This window comes from Xenopus laevis, chromosome 5L (assembly GCF_017654675.1).
Source record: "Xenopus laevis strain J_2021 chromosome 5L, Xenopus_laevis_v10.1, whole genome shotgun sequence".
Classification (NCBI taxonomy): Eukaryota; Metazoa; Chordata; class Amphibia; order Anura; family Pipidae; genus Xenopus; species Xenopus laevis.
In genome coordinates this window covers 46,219,359-46,231,136 of record NC_054379.1, presented here as the reverse complement: position 1 = coordinate 46,231,136, position 11,778 = coordinate 46,219,359, and the positions used below count along the sequence as shown (strand labels likewise).

Here is an 11,778-nt window from a genome sequence, read left to right as displayed (position 1 = left end):
TGAAACTGTTTTTAAAGGGGTGGTTTGGCCTTAAAGGAGAATTTAACCATTAACTAAAAAAAACCTACCCTATGTAGGCCCCCCTCCCTCCGTCCTAGCCTAGCTGCCCCCTGGGGAATTACCCCTAACTTTTTACTTACCCCTCGGTGCAGATTCAGGGATCGCAGTTTATGGCAGCCATCTTCTGGGTCTTCAGTAATCTGTAAACTAGTGAAGCAGAGCATTCCCGGTTTGCGGCTGTTGCGCATGTGCCAAAATGGACGGAAATTGCCAAAGCGCCGGTAGAATACACAAAGACCTGGAAGATGGCTGCCGTGAACTGCGCTCCCTGAATCTGCACCAAGGGGTAAGTAAAAAGTTAGGGGCAGGAGGGAGGGGGGTCTACGTAGGGTAGGGTTTTTTTTTTTAGTTAACTGGTGAATTCTCCTTTAAGTTAACGTTTAGTATATTACAGAATGGCTAATTCTAAGCAACTTTTCAGTTGGCCTTGATTTTCTATACATTTTGAATTATTTGCCTCCTTCTTGCTCTTTTCCAGCTTTCAACTGGGGGTCATTGACCCCATCTAAAAACAAATGCCCTGTAAGGCTGCAGCTTTTTATTACTCCGCTTTCTATTCAGACCCATTCCTATTCCAGTCTCTTATTCAAATCAGTGCATGATTGCCAAGGTAATTTGGACTCTAGAAACCATATTGTTAAAATTGCAGACTGGAGAGCTGTTGGGAAAAAAAAGCTAAATAACTCAAAACCCACAAATAATACAAAATGAAAACCAAGTTTAAATGGTCTCTCTGTCACACTCTTCCTCATACTAAAAGTTAATTGAAAATTAAACAATGCCTTTAAACTTCAGATTTAAGAGTTTAATTGTTGGTCTCTGGTTTGCAAGTCTATGAGAAAAGGTAAGGCCAATGGAACAGGCCAATGCGAAGTCTTCCACCCCGAGCTTCGTGTGCAATATCAGGTAGAAGCCATGCCCGTCCATGCACATACAACATTGGCATTTTCTCTGCCTGAATGAAAATGCTTTTGTATCAACCACAGTTCAACAAAGGTCATTATTATATGTATGAGAAAATAATAAGTCCACATATGCCATTTGCATTAAAAATGCATTTTATTATGCAAAAAAAAAAAAAAAAAAAAGAAACAGAGCAGAAAAATGCTCAAGTACGTTTTATCTTGTGTGAACAAAAACAAACGGGGTGTTATTCATTTCTATCAATAAATTCAAACTGTTTATAGACTGGGGCTCTAAAATATATTTCTTTTAAAGTGATTAAGGCTATCTTATTGTGGCAGTTCCTCTTCATTCAGTAACAAAATATCATGTAGCATATTCACAACAGCAACAGTTCTGGAGATATATATATATATAAAAATATCAGGGAATTTTCATGTCACCCATTCTTTAATGACATCAAACAACTGGGAACCCACCCATTCGGAAAATGAACTTTTGTATTTTTGCTCATAACAGCCACATTCAGAGGAGGCTTTAAAGTGGAGAAAGAACTCTGTAATGATCAGACTATGACAAAGGGGAAAATCAAGAGTGGCCAAGAGCTTCCATGTATATTTCGAAGCAAGTATAAGTGTTTTGATTGAGGATAAGTCAATCTGTCAATGATAACTTACTCCCCTGTATACAGTATATAAAGGACATTCAGATTTTTAAATGTAACCCTATGGAGGCTCTTAGAGCACTTAATGGTTCATACGTGCTAAATTCACAAAAAGAGCTAAAATACTTTGCATACAACACAACAGCTGGTGATGTTTCAGAGTCTCCTTGATATTTTGCGCTATACTGAGCATGGGACAATACAGTTTCACGAGGATTCTGTCAGCTTACAGTATATACAGGGTGACTTTGATGATACTACCTTAATACTGATATGCCACAAATTCTGGGAATGAGCATACTTGCTGTATAGCAGATGCACTGTATGTGATTACTAAAAACTTATGAATTCTAAAACCATCCCTCCAAATTCTAGTAATGTTGATTTTTTATACAAACAAGGTATGTATACTTATTTCCAAATACTCCACAGATTGTTCATTTACATTTTGCATAGAAAGGGAACAAAAAGAGTGGACAGACATTACATTAAAAAACACCTTCATCTTTGGATATTCAGTGTTGTAATCCTTCAGTAGAACACACAGTTGAAAGTGGTAGAATGGTTCTCAGTCCCTTGCAGCTTCATGACAATAAGACTCTCCCACTGGCTGTGTTATGAAGGGACTTTGTGCCAAGGACAAATGTTTTCATGGACGCACTTTCACATTGCCTGTATAGATCAGAACAATAAAGGCTGAAAAACTCATCAATCTTACATACACTTGAACACGGCTAAGGATTAATTGTATATATAAAAATATTTTGATATACCCCTGAAGGGTCATTGCCGTGAGTGCTTTCACTGGACTGCTATTCATGAATATGGTTAGCACCCGGCTATTTAACTACAAGAATGGTGAGTGCCGATTTATTCCATATATATATATATATATATATAGGATACGAAATGATGGCACTCACAGGATTTTCAGCAAAAGGAGTGCCATAATTTCGTATCCTGCATTTACCCCTCATGCATGAGCACCCAGGTTGTGATTATACTCAGGGTGTGCGGCTCATACACACCATTCATTCTCTCTCTCTCTCTCTCTCTCTCTCTATAGCAGGAACCATTGTATTCAAGAGGCCCATAAGAACTCAGAATAGCTCTCTTTTATACATAGGATTTGACATTAAAGGACAAGGCATAAGATCGTAGGGGCTATTTATAAACACTGGGCAAATATGCACCTGGCCAGTAATCCACGGCAACCAATCAGAATCATTCAATGTTCAACCTGCAGCTGGCTAAAAAAAGCTGATCACTGATTGGTTGTTATGGGTTACTGCCCATTGTATTCAGGAAGCCTCAGAATAGACCTGTTTTATACATAGAATTTGCCATTAAAGGACAAGGCATAAGATAGTAGGGGTTATATATATATATATATATATATATATATATATACATATATATATACATATATATATACATATACATATACATATACATATATATATATATATACACATATATATATATATACACATATATATATATATACACATATATATATATATACACATATATATATATATACACATATATATATATACACACATATATATATACACATATATATATATACACATATATATATATACACATATACATATATACACATATATATACATATATACATACATATATACATACATATATATACATACATATATATACATACATATATATATATACATATATATATATACATATATATATATACATATATATATATACATATATATATATACATATATATATATACATATATATATATACATATATATATATACATATATATATATACATATACATATATATATATACATATACATATATATATATATATACATATACATATATATATATATATATATATATATATATATATATATATATATATATATATAAACACTTGGCAAATATGCACCTGGCCAGTAATCCATGGCAACCAATCCGAAGATTGCATTCAAAGTTCAACCTGCAGCTGGCTGAAAAAAGCTGATCACTGATTGGTTGTTATGGGTTACTGCCCAGGTGCAAATTTACCGAGTGTTTATAAATGAGTCCCAATGTGTCTAAAGATAAGCATAATTGTAAGCGCTTATGATTGCAAATTTTCACTGTAGCACTATGATCCACTTGAAAATGTTTGTTGAGTTGGATTGAAGTTTCCCATAATTCTTCATTCTATACATAGACCAAGACCTTGCTTCTGTGCACAGATGACAATTCTGGCCTCATGCATGCATAGAAAACTACAGCATCAGCATGACGATCATGGGGCAGTGTAGTGCATGCACTTTAGCTTATAATGGCCATATTGGGGACGTTGGTAGGAAGAAAATGGTGGCTCAACGAAGTATGCGGCTCACACTTCTTATTGTAATATTGCAAGAAACGTGAGCAAGAAAAAGCCTAGCGGTTCAGGAGGGGCAAAGGGAGACAAGGAATTAAGGGAAGGAAGAATAATTTTTGCTAGAGGAGTGCCTGATGCCAAACACAGGGAACTATTTTGGGTATGAATGCAAATTACCCTTATTATGCTTTTGAATTGTAAGTGTTTTGAAACAGCTCAGTACATGCTAACTTCCCCTCATTATATAACCTGGACAAAGTGGCATTTGCAGTATAATTGGGCCAGAACTTTGCACTCAACCCCCTAAATACAGTCTGCCGAACACAGGCAGCAATGTATTCAAGAGAAGGCGCAGAGCTTTGTACTTGATTCTAGGAGTGCAAAAAGCCTTTGGATTCTGCCTGAAAGGTGCAAATACCATAAATACCATAAATCCAAGGTGGTTTGCATCCATTATCGGCACTTTGCCCCAGCTCTGGAAATAAGTCCAAAGATGTTTAGTTCCATCCTAGCAAACCAATTATGACCAATAAGACTAGACTGTGAGAAAGCAAGGAAGAGAACACTATCTACTATTAGATAGTGAGAAAAAAGAAAGTATAATTATAGTTTTAAACTGTATTTGTAAATGTAATTGCCATTGAAAGAAAGCAGAAACCCTTTGGAAAGTTACAAACATTTATCAGGTCCCAGTCTAAAGCAGGACCAAGCACCTTCTTGCTTATGAGCCATATAAATAAATCTCCGGATCATAGCTCTTCTATATTTAACACACATTGCTTTAATAAAAAGTACTGGCATAACATATATTGGAAATGTTGAATTTTATTGAGTGCATGTGGTTTCTGTTGTGTGGAATATGAGTTGGCACGCTGCCATTTAAGTGTTTATACTGAAGAGAAAAAACACCTACATTAAAAGAAGCCTTGTAATCTAAGTTATTCATTGTATTGTAGGTAAATGGAATATGAAAACATACCTGCTGTCTCCCAGAAAGGCTTGCTGCAAACAGGAAATAGAAAACCCATTAATCATCTCAGATAAAATGAAAATGTATAAATCAGGCATGTTGTACACAACCACCTTGGAGGCTTAGAAAATTACTAAACAATAGGAGAAAAAATCTTTTTGGCACCTATACTGTATTAGTGGAAAAAGTCATCAATTACTGTTCATGACAATATTTCTACAGGCACAGCCAGTGAATACTACATTTACTTTCCATTGGACGGCAATAAAATTACCCAAATATTATATTGACTGAGATAATGCAGAAGCCATTACTAAACTTAACCCACAATAGCCAATCCCTGAATTATGTTGTTGCTGGGAGGGCATAAGATCTGACCACACATGGAGTTGTTAACTGAGGGGAATGCACCTCATTCTGGCTGTTGTTGACCTGGTACATACCAATGGTAGAGTAAGGGCATATCCCTTTAAAATGAAATTGGCCTCAGTGCCTGGGATGGGTATATAATGGCCACAATGACATCACAATTAGTTTTAGTGTGTTGCAGCAGGGGCAGGGGGGACTGGAGGGGGGGGCCCGATACAGCAGCCCCAGTGGGCCCCAGGCCCCCCATCGGAGCCTGCAGAGCAATGTTAGATCACATATAGATTGTAAACTCTATGGGGCAGGGAATTCCTTCCTATGGTCTCTCTTACTACATGGCACTTAAACTCTATGTCCTTATATAAGTTTTGTGTACTTTGTGTATATTTACTCCATTTATTTTGTTACTTGTTCTCCCTGTGTGTACTGTTATTAGGGATGCACCGAATCCAGGATTCCTTTCAGGATTCAGCCTTTTTCAGCAGGATTTGGATTCGGCTGAATCCTTCTACCCGGCTAAACTGAATCCGAATCCTAATTTGCATATGCAAATTAGGGACAGGGAGGGAAATCGTGTGACTTTCTGTCAAAAAACAAGGAAGTAAAATTATTTTCCCTTTTCCACCCCTAATTTGCATATGCAAATTAGGATTTGGATTTGGTTCGGTATTTGGCCTAATCTTTCACGGAGGATTCGGCTGAATCCAAAATAGTAGATTCAGTGCTTCCCTAACTGTTATATATTGTGCTCTTATATATTGTACAGAGCTGCAGGTCCCAACAGCACTTTACAAATAAAGTTATACATACATACATTGGTAATATGGGAATATCTCTTACAATACCCAGTAATAAACTGCAAACCAATAACTTGTGTTAAAAGTTCCTTTGTTGGTCCCTACAATCAAGTGTTATTGTAAAGTAAAGCCTGACTGGTTTACAAATGAGCCCAAAGCCACCCACTGAATTTACCATACAATATTTAGACTCAGGTGATATATTATGTGTGAGCCTGCCTGAAAAGCTATTTCTGGTAAAACTTCCTATTGTCGTCACTTAATAGATATTTGTTTTATAGGCAGTATTCAATGTGCAGGCATCTTCAGCTCATTCTCTCTGCCCTAGTGACCCATAGACAATTGTGATAGAACAATTCTGTGATAACAATCTCTCTATCTCTGCATCTCTGAAGACCATAAAGATGGAGAGTCTTTTTAGGTAATGAAAAACACCCAATATCAGCTTATTTCTATAGGAAATTCAGTTTCAATTGATACCTTCTGATATTGTTTTCCTACTCATATATAGTAGAGATATTGCTTCTGTTCTCACACTATTCCTGCCTTTGTTTATTGAATAGTCTCTGTGACGGAAAAAAAAACATCCTTGTCATCTCTACTCTGGGATATGATGTTATCGAGAGCCCGTCTTCATTTTTCTTTGTCACAGCTGTCAACTGCGTGCATGGCTTATTTAAAATTAATCTTAACACTTCCTTTCAATATTGCTGTGCTGCCTGGTATCTGATAAAACAAAGCTGGCAAGGTGCGAGGGTGAAAATAGGGATTTGCATTGCTGAAGGGAGAGACATTTGCAGCCTTGAGATAGCATTTTGGTAGGGCCTCGCTGTATGATGATAGCACTGTTTTGTAAATACTTTCCAATAATGAGAAGGACAAAATAAGAGCAGGAAAAAGAAATCATTTTGGGGTACATTAAGTATGAAACACCTACAGCTCTGTCAGGTAGCAGCAACTGTGGGTATAGCAGTAAAGGCAGACTACACTGAAATGGGATTTTTCATTGCAGGTGGAAAAAAATGGTCTGAGTCAACAGTAAATATATACACATGTAGTATAAATAGTATAGGTTTATCTCAATATAATTGTTTTGGTTAAACATCAATATAATCACACATGGTCTACTGTCTGTAGCATACTAAACGTTAATTTTAATTCCTTTCATAGTTTAAGCGAACAACCTTTGATTAAACTTTAAACAAATCTTTAATAAACTCTATACCCAAGGAATCAATTGTTAGACTCTTTTAGTTCAAGGACCCTTTGGAAGTCTAACCTTTGTTCAGGGCCCCTTATAAGATCACAAATATCCGAAAACATTGGTGTATCAGTCATACAGCAACATTTCCAAGAATATCTAAATCACTGAGCAAATTTTCAATGTGAATCTCCCCTTAACTGACCATTAAGCTAGGGTTTAAACTATATCTAGCAAAGAAAATAGCCATTTTCTCCAAATACCCCCCCATAACTACCCTCCAGCCCCACCCCCTCCCCAAGAAGGCCAGCACCATAGTTTGGGGACCACTATCTGTTTGTGGGAGAGGGTTTTACACATGCTCCATTTAATAGGAATACTTTCACACATATAAAAACCAATGGAGAGAACATAGAAAACTAAAGGCATAATATGTCAATCATGCAGTTTCATTGTAATATAAAAGTAGTAGGCCAATCGCTGTCCCTAGAACTAGTGCTGAAAAACAACAACTAGCAATGTGGGATATACTTACAGCTGCTCAGGGGAAATGTGCTGTTGAGTTGTTCCATCACATCTGTTAAGTCTGTGCTGGTACTATGCGCAGGGTGCAACACATCATCTGTGGGGCAAATGCAAAGCAACATACTGAGCTACAGGAACAGATCAGTGATACTCAACCTTGGACTGAACTTATCAAATTATTATCTGATGACTTATTAACCAAAAGATCCTTCCAGTGGGCAAGATAGCATCCCTTGTGCTTATAAAAAGGAGGAGCAATCTTGTGAAAGCTGCAAAGTGAGAAAGATTTCCCTGAAGTGGATGTATTGGCAGATATGTTAGATAGAAAGGACTGGATAAAAACTGAAAACAAGGTTATTTAAATTAACTCCTACAAAGCTGATCCAGGGACTGGTCCCATTGCCCTCTTGGAGTCAGGAAGGAAACTGTGCTCCACCATGCAAACTGGAGAGGCTTCAGATGGGCTTTTTGCCTTTCTCTGTATCAACTAGCAGTTAGGCAGGTTGTTCAGCAGGTTTCCTTTGCACAAAAGATGATGTATGTGTGTCTTTTTAAAATGGCCATGTATGTAAAACTCCATTGTTGCATCATGGTCACATCATGGAAATATAAAGAGTTAACTGCATTAAAAAATCAATGAGGGGTGCCAAAAGTTAGACACCTCCCAGTGATTATATTCACTTACCTGATACCCCTGGGCTCCTATCAGAAGCTAACAGCACTGGACTTTCCTTTTGCTATAAAGTTTAGATTTTTTATTTTTCTTAATGCCATACTTTACTTGGTGTTTTAAACCATTGCAGATCTGGTGTCACCCACTGAAGTCAATGGGACAAATTTACGTGGTGTAAAAAGTTCAAAGCCGAATTTATGCGTTTTTTTTTTTTTTTTTTTTTAGCTACGCATACGCAAAATACAATTGCACAGATCTGTAAAAGTGAACATGGTTAATGGGTCACTAAACCCAATCCTTAGACTGCTCCACTGCATCCCCCCCTAGATTTCTATGGAAGTTGATGAAAAATATAATTACATATGGAAAACAATCCATTAATAACATTTCTACTGAAATTTGTACTAGGTGAAAAATAATTCACTGATGAAAGCCCTGACTACCAGAACTAGGTCAGTGATAAGTCTATCTTACATATGGAGATTATTGCGTCATTTTGGCTTCATTGTATTACACTTAAATCAGATGTGGGGAGCAAGGACATATAACTAGGCAAATTGTGCTTAAAGGAACAGTAACAGCAAAAAATGTAATTATTTTAAAGGAATGACTATTGCCCTGCACTGGTAAAACTAGTGTATTTTCTTCAGAAACTCTACTATAGTTTATATAAACAAGCTGCTGTGTAGCCATGGGGGCAGCCATTCAAAGCTGAAAAAAAGAAGAAAAGGCACAGGATACACAGCAGATAACAGATAAGCTATCTAGTATATAATGGGATTCTTCAGAATTTATCTGTTATCTACTGTATATCATGTGCTTGAATGGCTGCCCCCATGGCTACACAGCAGCCTGTTTATATAAACTATAGTAGTGTTTGTGACGCAAATACACCAGTTTAACCAGAGCAGAGCAACAGTATATTATATTGTCGTTCCTTTAAAACACTTTCATTTTTTGATGTTACCGTTCCTTTAATGCTTCCAGCTCCAAATGCAGGAACAAAGTTCTTCGAGTCAGATATAAAGTGATTGGCTGGGATTCTCATTTCTTATTAAGTTTTACTAAGCAATGTTGCTTTTAGAATGCAAAACTGCTGTTGTTGGACTATGGGATTTGTAAGTGTTAGTAACAAGAGCAGTGCATCTTTGTTTAGTGTCCCTTTAATAATGTTTTTTACACCCCTTTATAAACGTGCCTCTGTATTTTCTTATCCCTTTGTTGTTAACTGGGGTTATTTGGAGTTAAATCACTGTTTATTGGACACATGCCATTTACCTGTCTGCTGAAACTGAGAGCTATAATCATGATCAGCTGAATATCTGGGTGCAGGCGGCTGTGGTGAGACAGATATAGAGACTCCATTAACCCTGGACTCCGATTCAGGCTGAAATGTAATGTAAAACAAAACACAAATGAAGAAGCAATCACCTTGAAATCCATTCTAATTCCTACAGGTATCAGCAGACGCATTGTGCCCAGAGCTTAAGAAAACACATTTTCTCACAAGCTTCTGATAGAGCAGAAATGGCTTGATATTAACCTTCCCAGCTCAACGTATTTTATTTGCAATCATTTCTCAGCCTGCTCTTGTCAAACACATGAAATACTGTCTTCCGTTCTGCTACCCTTCATCTACCCTTCAATATATTACTTATTAAGTGGAGATATAGAAAATAAACCACAGGGTATGCGTGTGATGTATCAACATTACAGCATATAACCAAATATATTCAAACCAAGGCACACTAGGGGCAGATTTATCAAAATGTGAGATTAGAACTCACCACAGAAAAACTCACTCATGTTCTATTCATTCCTATGGGATTTTTAGAGTCATATTTATCAGTTTGCGTTCACCATTTGATAAATATGCTTTTAAAAATCCCATAGGAATGAATAGAACATGAGTGGGTTTTATAGTGGTGAGTTCCAAATTCACACTTTGATAAATCTGCCCTTAGGATGTAGGTTGGTCGATCAGACTTGGGCTGTCTCAGTAATCATTTGGGTATTGGCTGCTGACTCAAATAGACTATTGCCTCACTTGGCTAATAGGCCAATAGCTCACAGGCCATACATGCTGTAAAATTGTATTAGCTGCAGGAATTTCCCATGAGACACTGGAGCTCATTTAGCTTAAAAGATGCAATATTCTACCGGTACAATAACCCACGGTGATGGTAAGTGATTTGTTTGATCTTTCAACTGAAAGTCAGATATCAGACTGATATTATAGAAGAAAGAGAATGAACTTTATGCAGTGTCAAGATCCTAAAATAAGATTTTATTATGGGGTTGATGATTGCCCTGATTTTTAGTTAGCTTTTAGTAGGTTACCGAACTTATTCAGTGGTGTAACTGGCATGCAACAGACCCTGCGATTGTGGGGGCCTGGATGGTTTCAGGGTCTGCTCACTCCTCCCCACCACCCCACACGCCACCGAAATGTTATACCACTTTTTTGAATTTGTGTTAATTTTATTTTTTGTATTTTATTATTTTTTATTCTTCCTCTTTCAGCTGTCCGAGGTGGGTAACTGTCCCCAGAAATCCAAAATATATTGCTCTGTGAGGCTACAATTCCATTGTTATTGTTACATTTTATTACTTCTCTTTCTAGCCAGACCCTCTCCTACTCATATTCCAGTCTCGATGGTTGCTGAAATTTCAAACTGGAGAACAGCTGAACAAAAAGCGAAATAATTTTTTTTACAAAAACTGTAAAAAAAAATAAATAAAAAAAAAAGAACAATTGGAAATAATCAGACTATGAATGTCTTACATCACACTAAAACTTAATGCAAAGGTGTACCACCCCTTTTAGTAGTATGAACACTCTCTTGCATTAATCGGCATACATTTGTTCCTACTTATATAAAGGTAAAACTTGATGTTGAAATTTCTTAATGGTTTTATACCAGTGATCCCCAACCAGTAACTTGCGATCAACATGTTGCTCACAGCCCATTGGATGTTGCTCTCAGTGGTATCAAAGCAGGTGCTTATTTTTAAATTCCTGGCTTGGAGGTAAGTTTGCATAAAAACCAGGTGTACTGCCAAACAGACCATCCTATAGCTGGCAATTCACATAGGGGCTGGCAAATAGCCAATCACAGCCCTTATTTGGCACCCCCAGGAACATTTTTCATGCCTGTGTTGCTCCCCAACTCCTTTTACATCTGAATGTTGCTCACAGGTAAAAAAAAGGTTGGGGACTCCTGTTCTATACAGTCCTTATTTCTTGCAATAGA

The 11,778-nt window shown here is 37.0% G+C and overlaps 1 protein-coding gene across 3 annotated transcripts in view; it reads right to left on the bottom strand.

Moving 5' to 3' along the window:
* Positions 1-1,100: 1,100 nt before the first annotated feature.
* utrn.L (utrophin L homeolog) overlaps positions 1,101-11,778 on the bottom strand; it is a 391,980-nt gene continuing 381,302 nt past the window's right edge. For all 3 annotated transcript variants that reach the window (XM_018263001.2, XM_018263003.2, XM_041562716.1), the window contains 4 exons: positions 9,803-9,911; positions 7,862-7,948; positions 4,972-4,994; positions 1,101-2,299 (listed from right to left, as the gene is read on the bottom strand). In XM_018263001.2, the coding sequence (XP_018118490.1) occupies positions 2,291-2,299; positions 4,972-4,994; positions 7,862-7,948; positions 9,803-9,911 (228 nt within the window). In that variant the 3' untranslated portion in view covers positions 1,101-2,290. The remainder of the gene's footprint in view (positions 2,300-4,971; positions 4,995-7,861; positions 7,949-9,802; positions 9,912-11,778) is intronic.